The 15,132-nt window shown below is 46.4% G+C and overlaps 1 protein-coding gene across 3 annotated transcripts; it reads left to right on the top strand.

Annotated features, from left to right (window-relative positions):
* Window positions 1–14,972, top strand: trim101 (tripartite motif containing 101). Of its 3 annotated transcripts, none has more exons than XM_040022826.1 (11): window positions 1–1,220; window positions 3,746–3,915; window positions 4,002–4,182; window positions 4,352–4,447; window positions 7,064–7,141; window positions 7,796–7,951; window positions 8,027–8,049; window positions 8,150–8,274; window positions 9,269–9,498; window positions 10,961–11,090; window positions 12,168–14,972. In XM_040022826.1, exons 1-10 carry the CDS (start codon window positions 1,038–1,040, stop codon window positions 11,045–11,047), a joined length of 1,329 nt encoding a protein of 442 aa, XP_039878760.1. In that variant the 5' UTR covers window positions 1–1,037; the 3' UTR covers window positions 11,048–11,090; window positions 12,168–14,972. The 3 variants fall into 3 exon arrangements, with proteins under 3 accessions (XP_039878760.1, XP_039878759.1, XP_039878761.1); XM_040022825.1 differs by having other exon boundaries at window positions 9,242–9,498; XM_040022827.1 differs by lacking the exon at window positions 7,064–7,141 and having other exon boundaries at window positions 9,242–9,498.
* Window positions 14,973–15,132: the final 160 nt, after the last annotated feature.

Here is a 15,132-nt window from a genome sequence, read left to right as displayed (position 1 = left end):
CAATGCAGCAAAATATGGGCGTGTGTGGTTGGAGGATGTGTTTGTGCGGGGGGGGGGGGCATTTTTCCTGTAAAACAAAGGGGGGCCTAGCAAAAGAAGTTTGGGAGCCACTGACTTAGAGAGCTCCTGAGTTTGACAGCCTGAACTCTTCCACCTGCGGCAGATACGCAGGAGCTTGTTTCCTGTCTCTTTCTCGTGGCGCAGCTCTGTGGTCTCTCCATCATCACCTCCGCACTCGTCAGCCTCATTAAACTGAACCACAACTCAAACTGTGTTGAGGAATGGGCTCTGAGTCGGGTGTTTGTGTTGTGACCGTATGCATGGAGCTGCAGACAAACACAGCTTTTCGATTGGCTGCTTTTCCCTAAAGTCCGCACAGCTGACTGAGAGGTGCACAGGTCTGTGTGAACTTCAGAGCCGAAGGGGAAACCTGCAGTCTGAGCTCGTGTGTTCACAGGTGTCCCAACCGCGATACTAAATGAATTATTAATAACTGCATGAAGTCTGATTCAGAGTCTCATCTGTCACCTTATAAGAATGAATCTCCTGTCAGTGTAGCAAAGGCATCGCGCCTCTATTTTGAAAGGCTGCCAAAACCAGTCCAAACAGTGTGAATAACAAGGCTGGACAGATGTTAACGATGGATGATTTTAAATGATCATCCCATGAATCAGCACAGCTGCCAAACACTTGTCACTTTGCACAAACAGGGTCGTTCACAATTAACAGCCGTCTCACAGTCGGGGTCATGCAGCCATGTTGAATTTTGTTTCATCAGCAGGCTGATTAGAAGAGCAGATGTGCAGATGTTGGTACCTGTGAAATGAAATGTTCCACTTCTCTCTTAGAAAAACTGCAGATTTAAGTTTCACATCTTAGACCCCGAGGTTACGTCCACCTTTTAACTACAGTCTGTGTGTGTGTGTCTGTGTGAGTCACTGGTGCTGCTTCACAAACGTCACAGCTTTGTGTCTTTGCTGATGTGAAGTGAGTGTTTGTACTGCTTCTACCAGGAGGTGAAGCTCGGCGGAGCGCCCATGTCGCTGTCAGCTGACCTGAGCTGCCTGCAGGGCAGCAGAGGCGCCGAGCGCGAGGTGGCGCTGACCACGCTGGAGAAACAGCTGATCTGCCCCATCTGCCTGGAGATCTTCAACAAACCCGTCGTCATCCTGCCGTGCGAGCACAACCTGTGCAGGAAGTGTGCCAACGAGCTCTACCAGGTCTCTCTCTCTCACACACACGCACGCACGCACGCACACACACACACACACACACACACACACACACACACACACACACACACACACACACACACACACACACGTGGTGTGCGGACAGATTAAGTGGATTATCTGTGGCTAAACTGGGACATGTGGATGTTTAACTGGTTTGCTCACGGAGGCACCACAAAGTCAGCTGTCATGAACACATTCACTGTTATGGTTGTGTGTGTGTGTGTGTGTGTGTGTGTGTGTGTGTGTGTGTGTGTGTGTGTGTGTGTGTGAGTGAGCACAGACACACACAAGTAACCAAGTAAAGATGGCCACAGTGATGTCACAGGTTGGTGAGCGCTCGAAGCTCCCCCCTCATACAGAGGTTACCTGTCCATCACTGTGTAGCCCCGCCCTAAATCCTCCTCCACTACCTGCTCCTCTCTGACTCTAACAGGACCATCATTTCTAAAATGAACTTCCTTTTTGTTCACTCACACCTGAAACCATGAACCAATCAGGAAAGACTTCAGACGATCGTGGCTCAAGAGTTGGGAGTTCGCCTTGTAATCAGAACATTGTCGGTTCGAGCCCCGGCTCCGACAGTCTCGGTCGTTGTGTCCTTGGGCAAGACACTTCACCCGTTGCCTACTGGTGGTGGTCAGAGGGCCCGGTGGCGCCAGTGTCCGGCAGCCTCGCCTCTGTCAGTGCGCCCCAGGGTGGCTGTGGCTACAATGTAGCATCACCAGTGTGTGAATGTGTGGATGACTGGATGTGTAAAGCGCTTTGGGGTCCTTAGGGACGAGTAAAACGCTTTACAAATACAGGGCATCCGTTTTGTCACAGACTGCAGACGAGCTGCCCTCTGCTGGACATTACAGAGAAGGTGTATTGTATACGCAGCGTGTGCCATGCAGAGCCTTCTCCCCCAGCAGTTCCTCCACTCGCACATCCAGGAGCAGATCTGGAGCTGCATCAACAACATCTACACTGCTGCCATTTTTCTTATTTCACTGTCTGTGTATGAAGATATGACTCCGAATGTGCAACATGGTAATGAAACCTGCTGCTGCCTCACATCTGCGAACATTTTCGCGTAAATCAGAGCCGTGCTAATGTTGACCTCCTCCGGTGCTCCTGCCTGAAGACAGAGGAGGGGAGGGGGAAGAAGAGAGGAGGGGGGAACAAACGCTGTGATGGAAAAGGAGGAGCAGAGCGAAGGTTTATGGAGGACAGGCAGAAGGTTATGTTACAGAGGAAGATGCTGGGATAGGAGGAGGTGGAGCTAAATCTCAGGGCTGGGTGTAGTCACTGATTTCTAGAATCGATTCGATTGGAATCGGGGGAATTTTGCCTCAGACAGTCAGAAATATTATAATTCTGATCACGCATCAGTACATTTCCATATTTTTGTATCTATAAAAAGAAAGCTGACACTTGTGAGACTTTATCAAAGGTGTGAGCATCACAGCAGAGGCCTTTGTGTCAAAGTAACTGAGGATAAAACAGAAAAACATGAAGGTGGTTTTCCTGGTCTGGGATTTATACAAATATTCTGCAGTAGATCAAAAATGAAAGAAAGTTATTAATCAACATGTGAACATTACCTGATGCTGCTGACGTGAATCAGAGCAACGTTACGGAGGTTTGATTACAGACACAGCTGAGAGTTTTGCACTTCGTCATCATTTTAAAAAGTTTACATCTCTTCAGTCTTGAACCGCAGAAAGGAGACTTCCTTGTTGGAAGTCAGCACATAACGGTAGACTGGTGGGTAACAAGCCAGTGAAAATGCAGAAACAGAGATCTGTAGATGGGAAACTGTTCGTGCCGTTCACTGAGACAGAGAGCTGTGCATTACGTGTGATTTTAGTGTGGTGGAAGCAAAACAGAAAAGGTAAGAGGCAATTCATGAGAAAGTGAACTGTGAAGCGTAGTTTGGATCTTCTTTTGCTGCTGGTTGTGTCAATTTTGCTTGGAGAGAGATGAAACCTTCAGCTCAGAATCTAGCACAAAACAATCGAGCACCGACTCCAGCTGTGAGCTGAGAGCTCGGCTTGAAGGAGCTGGGAATGAAACTGAAGGTTGCTGAAATCCGGACAACGGCTTTGTTTGTATTTCATTAGTAAAGGCTGAACAGAAATAGAGTAGAAAGAAGCTCGGTCCGTCCTGTAAGGGAGTGCAGACGTGGAGCTGTGATCACAGTACAGCAGTGAGGAAGGACACAGGTGGGCACAGGTAAGCCGGGGCTGACAACAACAACAGGAAGTAAAACCACAATAAGACAGACCGCCAAAGTAAAACTGGAAGTGACCAAACACAGCTAACAGTACAGCAGATACACAAAGATCACGTAGCGAGGATCATTTCTGTCACTTTGATTTTGTGTGTTCGGGCTGTGTTGTGTGTCTTCGATGCTCCAGTAACAGATGTTGTGTGATGGGAGGCTCGGCCGCTGTTTGCCGCCCGGTTTGTGCGTCACGATGGCGTTCGGGGTTAAGCTGGCATTTTGGTTTCTTGCTTCCTGTGTGCAGCCGTCTCTGTTCCACGCTCGGACCACCATGTCGGTGAACAGCGGGCGTTTCCGCTGTCCGTCCTGCAGACAAGAAGTGCTGCTGGACCGCCACGGCGTCTACGGCCTTCAGCGAAACCTGCTGGTGGAGAACATCATCGACATCTACAAAGAGGAAATCAACAGCACCAGGTTGAGACACAGCCAGGTGATGTCTGACGACAGGTGATTAAAGCAGAGACGCGGTGTTTAACCACTTCCTGTGTGTTCACCTCCAGGCCCCTCCCTCCGCCTTCACCTCCACCTCCTGCTCATTCAACATGCTCCGACCACGAGGGAGAAAAGGTGAACATCTACTGCCTCACCTGTCAGGTTCCCACCTGCTCGCTCTGCAAAGTCTTCGGGGCCCATCAGTCCTGCGAGGTGGCTCCTCTGAGCGCCATCTACCAGCAGCAGAAGGTACTGCAGTGACCTGCTGCCTGCGTTATTATTGTTATTAGGCGCTTAAATAAATGATCTCTGTGTTTGTGTGTCCGGCTCACACTGTTGCTCAGCTCTCACAGCTGTTTTCTGCTGAATGACCTGCAGCTGTTACCACCTCATGCAGTCACTTCCTTCTGTTCTCCAGGACCAGCTGCGCGAAGGCGTCGCCTCTCTGAGGGCGTTCAGCGACAAAGTCCAGACTCTGATCAATGAGCTGGAGGAGACCTGCAGACACATAGAGGTGTGTGATGTCAGCGATAACCAGTAAACAACAATAACATTCATTGTATTAGTCTTGTGATTGGCAGCTCAGTTCACAGTATTAGAAACAGTCTGAGCTATGAGACGGTCACGGTTTGCCTTTGAGCATCCGCACGCAGGAGTAGCAGTGGCGTGTTTCTGTTGGGGGGGCAGGTAGGGGCACAGATTTAATTGGCAGATAGTGTTAAAAAAAGTCTACCAACCGTTAACCATAATTCAATAACCCTATAAACCTAATAACTCTTATTAGAATGAAATTTTAAAGGCTGTCAATATTAATCTGTAAGTAAGACTGAAGGTTCAATACCATGTGGATGGCCCGGTGTCGTACATGATGTTTCAAAAGGCACCGCATCCTGGTTATCTGGTGGATCATGAACAGGTGCTGGGATAATATCAAAAGATTACATTTCATTAAATAAAAAAACATGTTATTTAAAACAGGATTTTGTTTTACTTTCCAATTACGTACCACGATACATTTGCTTAGTTAATTATTTATTCCCAAATATTAGGATTTGTCCCCTATGGATCGGTTGAACATCCCTTCCTTGCATTTTCCTTGTTTGTTCTCTCACACACCTTCATTTGTAGAACTCACAGGTGACACTGATGACTGCGGACATCGTTCTCTGCTTCTGGGTGTATTTTAGCCTTCTTATAGAAGAAATCTTTTCATTCTTCCTGTTCTTTTATCTCTACTGGTTGGCCCTGAAGTAATAAAGCAAAAACTTGTGTCACAAACAACAACTTTCCTGATGACCTTGACTAGAAGTCAGGGATGTCAACTTCTGGCCCTCATGGACCCTATCCTGCACGTTTTAGATGTTTCCTATACCAACAGAGCCAATTCAAATCAAATAATCCCCAAACACCTACATGTCTGTAAATGATTCTTTAAATCAGCTGTGTTGAAGTCTGGAAACATCTGGAACCGGGAGGACCAGAACTGCACATCCCTGCACTGAACATGGCACAGGGGTGATTTACTCTATTCATAACATGGAGCTGGCAGATAGGATCAGTAATGAGAGAAATTAGCTGGACCGCACGGTGCAGTGTAAGTGCTGCCTCATGGTAAACTTTGGTAATATTGATGTATAAACAACAACACTGAAGTACAGTCAGCTGGCATGGTGACACTGCCAGTATTATCCTGCAACCAAACCTGCAGCTCCACACAGCAATGCTATGACTTGGATTATATCTTATAACTCATAACTGTTATGCTAGCTCCCCCAGCAGCCTACTGTCTCAAATATGCGACGGCTGCAATAATTCTTTAAGTGTTATTTTTTCCTTGGGATTCTAATTTCACCGAAGTTTACTAAACTCAACAAACTTAATATTACTTACCGGGACATTTATTCTGTCCTCATTTTCTTTCGCTGAAAAATTATTTTCTGCGGTGCCTCTTTCGTGCTTGGCTCTCCTTCCTTTGCTAACGTGATGCACATAGTGCAGAAGCCGATGCTGCATTCACTTACACTCGGATATCTGAGCTTCACGGTGAAAACGTAATCGTACATTGGATATTTAATTGAATTTCATTGTTTTAGCTTCGGCGTGGCACCTGGGGTTGCCAGTCTGGTTGGGGAGGTGGCCTGTGCCCCCCCCAGGCCACCCCGCTGGACACACCACTGCTGAGTAGCGAGTTAACAATGAAAGTTTGTTTACAATGTCTTCACCGAGTGTATTTACAGGCTGTGCGGGGATAGTGCTATATACAAGACGTGAGGGGGGCAGACCTCCAGGAATCTGGGGAAAAGAGGATCACACACATGCTCCTCCCTCTCTCTCCACTTTGTGACCAGTCGCTCCTTCCACACACTGCTCCTGGAACAACGGGATGGTCCGAGGAATCTCGATACAAACAAATGCACGTTAATATTCTGCACACGGGCACGAGAAACTTTGGCTTGAACTTGTTACTGACGGGAGTTTAACAACGATCCAGCGCCAAACAGCAGACCTCTCCCCTCTTCAATACCGGCTGATCCTGATGAGGTCCAGGTGTTTCCAATACAGGGAGGCGTGGGCCGAGGGCGTGAACCCACCATGATGTCCGCCCCAGCAAAACAGGAGAGAGAGAAAGAGAGCAAACATAATGACCAGCTCCTTGCTGATCCTGCAGGTCGTGACAGAGACATGTTTCAGATCGTTTCATGACACCTTTGCTCATCTCTTCACTTTGTCAATTCAGCAGATGGCCCCGCCCCTCCCTGAGCCTGGTTCTGCCGGAGGTTTCTTCCTGTTAAAAGGGAGTTTTTCCTTCCCGCTGTCTCCAAAGTGCTGCTCACAGGGGGTCATTTGTTGGTGTTTCTCTGTATGTATTATTGCAGGGTCTATCTTACAATATAAAGCACCTTGAGGCGACTGCTGTTGTGATTTCAAGCTCCTCAGACTGCAGCTGCAGAACATCTGCACAAAAGCTGCTCGTTAACACCTGCACACACATCACGATCCAGTTATTGAGCATGTGATGAAGCAGAGTCTGCACGAAGATGAAGAATGAATTCAAAAGTGTCAGGAGTCCATGAAAGAGCCTCGTGGTTTATCTGCGTCAGACCTGATTGACTGTGTCGTTGCTCCTCAGGAGAACTGCAGCATTCAGAAACAGAGCGTGTGCGAGAAGTTCAACCGCATGTTCTCCATCCTGGAGGAAAGACAGAAGGTCAGAGTTCAGCCCTCGTCCTCAGTGACGTCGGGACTTTAAAATATAAATGTGTGCCGTGCGCGTAGGTTTCCTGCTTTATTTTGGTAGTCCCGTGTTGCTTGTGCTTTGTCTTCAGTCTGACTTCCTGCCCTGTGGCAGTGTCTGCTGTGTGTCCCTGTGTCTCCTTTCCCTGGTTACCCTCAGTGTGTCTGCATGAGGAGTGAGCTTCCTGTTTGGACTTTGCACCAATAAAAGTACGTTTTTGTTTTTGAAAGCTGCAGACCCAATCAGACGACTGCAACCTCACAAAGTCCTTCTTCTTTTATTTGGTTGCCTCCATCGCTGCTTCTGTTTCAGCAGGAAGCTTCAGTTCCCTGACGTCACTCTGTAAACGATGTGAGCAGGAAACTGATTTTACAGTCCCAAGCAGAAAGAAGCAGTCGCTGTTTTGTCACCGCACAGAGACCCGCCTGCTGCTCTGTCGTGTCTTCGTCTGAGGGACGTAATCAGGATAACGTCCTTCGGATGAGGACACGTGTCCTCGAACACGTTGGAGCCTCTGCGGTGAATGTTCCTGCGCCTGCTGTCTGTTTGTGACAGAAAGCTCTGTACTACGTCTTGTTTGAACACGATGGTCACGCCTCATAGTGTTTCTTTTTACTGTGATCGAAGGCGATGGCGCAGCGAATCAGCTCTGAGCAAGAGGAGAAGACGGGCCACGCGCGGGCGCTGGTGCGTTGCCATGATGACAGCATGGCAGCCAACAGCAGGCTGGCGGAGAGCGCCGCGAGCAGCATGGAAGAGCCCAACATGGCCGCCTTTGTTCAGGTGAGCGACTCCCGTTTCCTGTGTGCGGCGGTGACGAGTCTGACTCGGCTCATTTGTCTCCTCCTCCTCTTTCAGAGTTCAGCAGAGATGATCACAAAGTGAGTGACGGGAAATATTCTTCACGCCTTCCTTCACTTCGTCAGCATTAACCGACCTTCTTTTGCTTCCTATACCTCCTCGCGTCCTCGCCGTCCTCAGGGTGAAGGCGGCGAGTGCCTCGGGTCCGTCCGAGACGCTGAGACCAGGTTACGAGCGCCTGAGTCGTTACAGATTTAACTTCAGCGAGCAGGAGAGGGCGCTGAAGGGCATCGACTTCATCAAAGGTTCGACTCGTTCGGCTCATTTCCACCTCCCCAACCCGACACAGGGCAGCTCTGCATGACACGAGGGCTACAATAAGCCATCTTTATATGATCCTGCAGCGCTTCCTGTTTAGCTCCTCCCGCTTTAAAGTGCCTTTCCTCTGATTGGTTTAAATGCTGTGGGTGTGGCTTCTGTTTGGAGCACATTACTGCACAATGAGCTGGTTATGGGTTGTTGTTGGAGTAACCTCACAGCAGCCGTGTTATCGGTCAGAGGATCCGCAGTGTGCGACGCCATGTTGGCACCAACACTCTGAGGATGCAGGAGGTCAGCTGTCATCAGTGATACCTGCCCAGGTGCTTCCCTGTGATCATCGTAACACGGATGTCTTCAGCTGCAGCGGGTTACCAAACTAATCAGGTTGTAGTGTTTTATCTCCACAATACAGACACGTGCTTTAATTTAACCCTCCTGAAGAAGCAGGGCGAGGGGCGGCGCCTTCACATGTAGGTGTAGTAGGCGCCAAGCTTGGTCCTGGAGGTCCTGACCAGAGGCAGAATAACTCACAGTGAAGCTGCTGCAGAGTATCAGGAGCCACGTCAAGAATTCAAACAATAATGACGACGAGTATGAAGGACTGCAGCTGCAGACGAACTAGTGTGAGCAGTATTCATTGGTCCAGCTCTCAGCCGTTAGACGTGGGCGTGCACGTTAAAGGTCACTTCTATAAAACCCCGCCCATTTTTAAGTCTTTGTTCATTTCTGTTCATGCTCAGATTTTCTGAAATCTTCTAAAATACAGAAAATGGAGCGATGCAGGAGAGAAAACAAAAATGAATTGAATGAAAAGTCGTGGACTAAAAGAATGAAGCAGCAAATACATTATGAATAAATAAACATGTTTACATCACTGCATTATTCATGTTGCATTTACATCAGTTCGTCTCATTATTTCCTTTGTGATGTTGGCTCCTCCTCCTCCCTCAGCATCATGGTTTTGTGATATCTCTCCAGTCGTGAAGGATGTTCCTGAAGAACCAGAGCTGGACCCAGAGCCAAAAGAACCCAAAGACTCTTTGATCCAGAACACAGAACCAAACGGCAACCAGCAGGCCGCAGAGGAGGTTTCAGAGCAGGAGACTCCTGAGCTGGACTCGGGTCATATCACGGAGGGAGAGGAGGAAGCCGCCGCCGAGCTAGCTAAAGAGGGCGGCGAACGGCAGGAGGGGATGAGCACACAGCAGGTAGAGTATCACACCTGCTTTAAAGACGCTCACCTTTACATTTGATTGTAAACTACTCAGAATTTCTCTAACATATAATCTAATGAAAGAGTCCATCAGTAGCCTCAGAGCTGCCAACAGTCAGAGCTGAGGGTCGGTTGTGAGGCTCCATCATGAAGGTTGTCCAAATATGGTCACTTCCTGAAACAAAACCAACATGGTGGCAATTGAAACGTTACCAATGAGGCTTCAAAATGCTACAAACCGTGAACAGCTGGACCTCACTGACCAATGGGCTTGAGTCTGTGTCCATCTTTTATATACAGAGTTTGCAGGAAATGCATGTTTTACTAAGAGAACATTTGCAGGTCTCCAAAACCATCGCGGAGGGATAAACACAGCGAGTGATTAAACATGTGGCTGTAACTGTCTTCACCTGTCAGTGTGAGGGGATGGATGAAGAGGAGGAGGAGGATGCTGACTTTTACCCCGGCTGGTGCACAGCTGGCTTGAGCCCATCAGCTCCTGGACAAACCCTGACGGAGGTCCATCGATGCATCAGCGAGGACGGGTTCACCTCACGCTGCTGGGGTCAAATCCAACTTCAGCCTCCACAGATCCTGGACTCCCTGCTCCTGTCTGGCCGGGAAAGCACGCCTCCTCCTCGCTTTGTGAGCTTCTCCTTCTCAGCTTCCAGATCTCCTCCCACAAGGCTGCCTATCTGTCCTCCATGAGTCTCCATCTGCTCTCATATCTGCTCAAAAAATCCAGCAGAAGAACCTCAGAACGAGGAGGTGGAGGGCTGGGCGTACCTGTCCGAGGCCGCTGAGGAGCAGCTGAACGAGGCCGAAGGAAAGGGAAGCAAAGGATGCTCGTCACTGGTGCCAGCTGACCTGAGTGAGCTCAGGGTGAGGCTGGGGAGGAGCGAGGAGGATGAAGCTGTGAGGAAGGAGAAGCGTCACACGGAGAGCAGAGACGGCGAGTTTGGAGCGTCGAAAGGAAGAGAGGACGACGAGAAGAAACCCAAAGGCTCTGACGTCACCGTGGAGACGAGAGGTGCTGAAGACGCCCGTTCTCAGGTCAGTGTCATCCTTCGTCATCATCATGGACCAGGCTCTGCACGCTGCTCCCACCCACAGATATGGCTCCACCTCCACAGCTGCTTCTTCTTCTCTTTTTATTCGTTTTGTTTCTGCGAGCCGAGCGTGCCGCCGGTGCCTGCCGCCGGCGCCTGCCGCTGGCGCCTGCCACCGGCGCCTTCCGCTGGCGCCTGCCGCCCTCAGACATCAGTTTAAATATGGAAAAAGGAATAATCAGAGCTTTAACCCTCCATGTACGGGAGCAGGAGGGAAGCACAGCTACACCTGAATGAACAGGTGGAGACGTCCCACCTGAGCCGGCTCGTTAGAGTTAGGAAATAATCCACCGCATCTCACCTCCATCCTCTTCCTCATCCCTCCTCCACCCTCCTCTCCACCTGCAGGCTGTCACACTGTTCTTCTACCTGCTCGCCCTCCTGGTCATCCTGCAGAGGGCGTGGGCTTACGTCGGCTGCTTTATTTGCACATAAACGCCACACGGAGCCGCACGAACATCACTGCCGCACAGCTCAGGTATGCTCACCTGCGGCATGCTTTTATTGTGAAAAGCATGTGACTCAGAATACTTTTATTTTAAAAGGATAAAAACAGCTTTTCTAGGATTCTTTTGGTCAGACTAAATTAAAGATGAATTAATCTTTACTTTTAGACGATCACTGATGCGTTTTATTATAAACATAATAATTCTGCTTCTTACAGAAAACACTTTAAACTCACAGCGACTACAAATAAATGAAATCAGGTTACAGTCAGTCAAATTTGTTTTTAACTGATTGTCTAACAAAATCTATAATAATAAAATTATTTGAACTTTATTCTTTTTTATTTTAGTTTTTTTTTACCCCCATACTACTATCACTGTTACCGCAGTACTTATACTATTAATACTCTTACTGTGTGGTACTGAGTGGAGCACAGCAGCGTGGTGGGGAAAAGGCCAAAGAAATCAAACATTTTAAGCGACTGGACAAACTTACAGTGCAGACAAGGAGCGGAGACTCAGCTCTGCTGACACCCTGTGGTCAGCCTCTGTAATGACAGTTTTAATTCTCTGTAGTATAAATATAGAAGCATTATCACTGTTTTATTCAGGCTTTATTAAAGCATAATTTTATTCTTCATGATAAACATTTACATTTATTAAATATGTAAATTTCTCTCCCACCACACGTCTGTCATTAACGTTGCTCTAAAATTGAATTCATAATAATCATCTGAAATATGTCTTTGGGCCAGTTTGCTTAAGCTCTGCGGACACTTGATTTAATATAAAGAAAAACTGTTTATAATTATTTAAAAGTTCATTCATGCAGATTAAAATACAATAATGCAACATTCTGTAATCATGACATCAGAGCGAGAGGAAATAAAGACCAACCAAATCCAGCAGGAAGTCAGTTTGGAAATAGAAAGGTCAAAGGTCACCATTTTGAACATCAGGACAGGATTTAAAATAGTTTGGAGCAAACAGGAAGTTTATCTCAGGTATGAGACACCAGGTGAGCTTCCAGGTGACGTCTTGGTCGTCTCTGCGTGTTAGAGAGCCAAATCCGTTTTAACCATCTTTTAATCTGAAATCTTAATCTGCAGGATTCAGGAGACTCGTACTGCTCACGCTCACCTCCACCTGCTGTTCCTCCAGGAGGGAGACCCACGGCCCTCGCATCGCTGCCTCCACCTCCTCCACTTCCTCCTGCCCAGTTTTTCTCCTGGCTGAGCCCCACCCACAACAAGAGTTAGGCGGTGGGTGGATGGTTGGGGGGGGGGGGGGATTCCTCTGAGAGATGTTTGGTTGTTTGGGCTCTTATTTTGAAATTGTGCCTGAGAAATGACATTTTTGGGCTCGTTTTTGTAGAAAGTGTGACAGACGATCGCTGACCTGACAGGAAGTGAAAGCAGAGAAATAACGAGGTTCACAGGCCGAGGAGGCGTGATACATTTATGTGCGTGTGTCGTGATGATGATGATGATGCTTCTCACATATTCATTGTTGATTTTTAAGTAATAATTTTTCTGATGCTGATTTTGTTTCATGACTGACTCATTCAGTCTTTGGACACTTTGAGTTTCTGCGTGTTTTGTCAGTGATGCCTGAGATTAGGGGAATCATATTTACATATAATTGTTACACTATAAGTTTTGGCCGTCTCACCATGTTTTGGTCTCCCAGGTGTAACATTTTTTAATAATTTATGTTTTTGCTGGAGAAGTGCAACGTTTTGGTCAACACCATCAGACACAAAGAAATGCAAAATATATATTTTAAATGAAGTGTTTCAGCTAGTTTGACTATTAGCAGCTTCTCTGTTCTACTGTTTATGCTTTCAAACTAATTATGCCACATTTAAAAGTAAGATTGTTCTGGCTTTTTGTTATTAGAGTTACAGTCGTACATATTTTCAGAAGCTTGTATTTAATCTCCATAAGAAACAATCATATTTAGCAGCATGAAAATTACACATTTATTGAGAAAATTAACTATTTTTATTGGAATATCATGAGGGAGCAAAACATATGGTTCTTCAAAAGGGAAAAATAAACAAAAACCCAGAATTTTGGAGTTGATAAGGTGTTGATGGTGGCAGCGTTGGGAAGGTTACTTTTCAAATGTATTCCACTACAGATTACAGATTACATGCCCCAAAATGTATTTTGTAACGTATTCCGTTACGTTACTCAATGACAGTAACTCATCGACTTTGGTGTTGACGCACTGTGGCTGTGACGCAGTTTTATCACAAAGTTGTGCCATAAATGAAATTAAAACAAAAAAACTCACCATGGCATGTGTATCGAACAGGAAGTGGTAAAGGGGTCCTCAGAGTGTAAGCTGCCCACAATCATTCCTGATTTTTTTGTACTTTTTAAAAAATCTGATGGTGTTGACAAAAACTCTGGACACGATTTTAATCACTTAAAATATGCAAAAATAAATTTCAGGTGTACATTTTGATATTAAATAAGGTATTGACTTAAATACTCAGTGACTTGATGTTTAATTTTACATTACTGTTCATTTTTCTCTCTATTTTAATATCATCACACCTGCTTGTGGACAGTGGATTTTTAGGGTACTGGTAATGTATTGTACCATTTAAAGTAAATATATATGCACAACAAAACACAAAATCATACTTTTGTTGTATAAACATTGCCTTGGTTTGTCTCTTAGTCAGCTGGGTTAACACTTGTGTGCATATTTTTAACCCCAAAATCGGGTTTTATCGGCGGACGTGTTTTGTCCCTTATCTCAAGAATCACTGAAATCCACGGACGTGGTGTTTGCGCGTGTGTCATGAGGGCGTCTCGCAGGTTTAAAAATCACATCGGTCAGATTTCTGAGGCTGGAGACGCTGTTCTGCATTTCCATTCACAGATAAACACAAAGTGTCAAACCAAAGTATTTCAGCAGCATTTTACAGCTGTGCTGAGGAGAAACCACTTCCTGTTTGGATGACTGCCCTTTAAAAATAAAAGCACACCTGCCTTAAAGCGCCACATGAGAAATGAGACGGCGTGTTCAGTTATGAATCAGAGCTCAGCAGACCTGTCACACTCTCTGACGGTGTGTTGGTAGGTTTACACACGAACACGTCAATGTGACGTTTTTGTGTTTCTGCTGCTGTAAAATGTGTCGTCATGATTTAAAAACACGTTGGTCTAAAGTAAATCTGTCACCCGTGCTCCTGGAGTCCACGCAGAGGCCCACTCACAGCCGGGTTTCTGCCACAGCTAACAGTAATGCTAATTATTAAAACATTGTTTTCTGTGTGTTATTGTAGGTCTTACACTATAAAAGCACCTGAGGCTTCTGTTGTTGTGATTTGTTGTTTCTGTAACAGGTAACCCACGAGCACGCACAAGCTCTGAAAAATATTAAAGTTCATCAATATTATTTTTGATTAAGATGCTAAATTACATTTATTTACACAAATATGCATTTGAGAGGTTGAATGTAGTGACTGCTCTCAGACGTGCGAGGTGCTCGCTCATGTTTGTGACTAAAGTCAGTAGTTTGAAATTCACCGCTCCTGTTTAAAGAGGCACGACTCACTATATTAAATATATATGAAATTAAAATGAATGTTTGTCTTTTCTTGTTTTTATGACAGGTGTGCAGTGAATCTGATAAGCACTGTACCTGTGTGTGTGTCATAGATAATCTCAGAACAGCTGAGTAACAAACCGAGAAGAAACATCTGCTTACTCTTCACGTCGAGAACATCTGTGCACTGTGATGTTGAGATGCAAGCCGGAGTTAGAACAGGCCTGGGCTGTACCTTCATGTTTGTACCACAGGACGGAGCAGTGAGTCAGGGTGACCTTTATTTAGCAGGTAAAAGCATAGCAGCATCCGGAGGAAACGCGGCTAAAATAAACGAATAAAATAAAAAACCTGCTGATGCCGTGTCGCCCCCTGCAGGTCAAAGTTTACAGTGGGTTGTTACAAAAAACACCTTTAACCAGAGTGATGACACACCTTAGTGTGATTGGTTCACTGTGTTTCTGCCAGTTTGGAAATGTAACGTGTAATCTGTTCTTCAGAATTGTACTC

Source organism: Simochromis diagramma, unplaced genomic scaffold (genome assembly GCF_900408965.1).
Source record: "Simochromis diagramma unplaced genomic scaffold, fSimDia1.1 OVJJ01000308.1, whole genome shotgun sequence".
NCBI classification, from domain to species: Eukaryota; Metazoa; Chordata; class Actinopteri; order Cichliformes; family Cichlidae; genus Simochromis; species Simochromis diagramma.
Note: the sequence above shows the minus strand (reverse complement) of the source record. Positions and strands in the feature narration are given on the sequence as shown.

Bases quoted from the DNA above. Each gene is read 5' to 3' on its own strand.
- trim101 (XM_040022825.1), top strand. From the start codon at position 1,038: ATGTCGCTGTCAGCTGACCTGAGCTGCCTGCAGGGCAGCAGAGGCGCC. The intron at 4,448-7,063 runs GTGTGTGATGTC...GTTGCTCCTCAG, and splicing joins AGACCTGCAGACACATAGAG to GAGAACTGCAGCATTCAGAA. The intron at 8,275-9,241 runs GTTCGACTCGTT...CTCCTCCCTCAG, and splicing joins GGGCATCGACTTCATCAAAG to CATCATGGTTTTGTGATATC.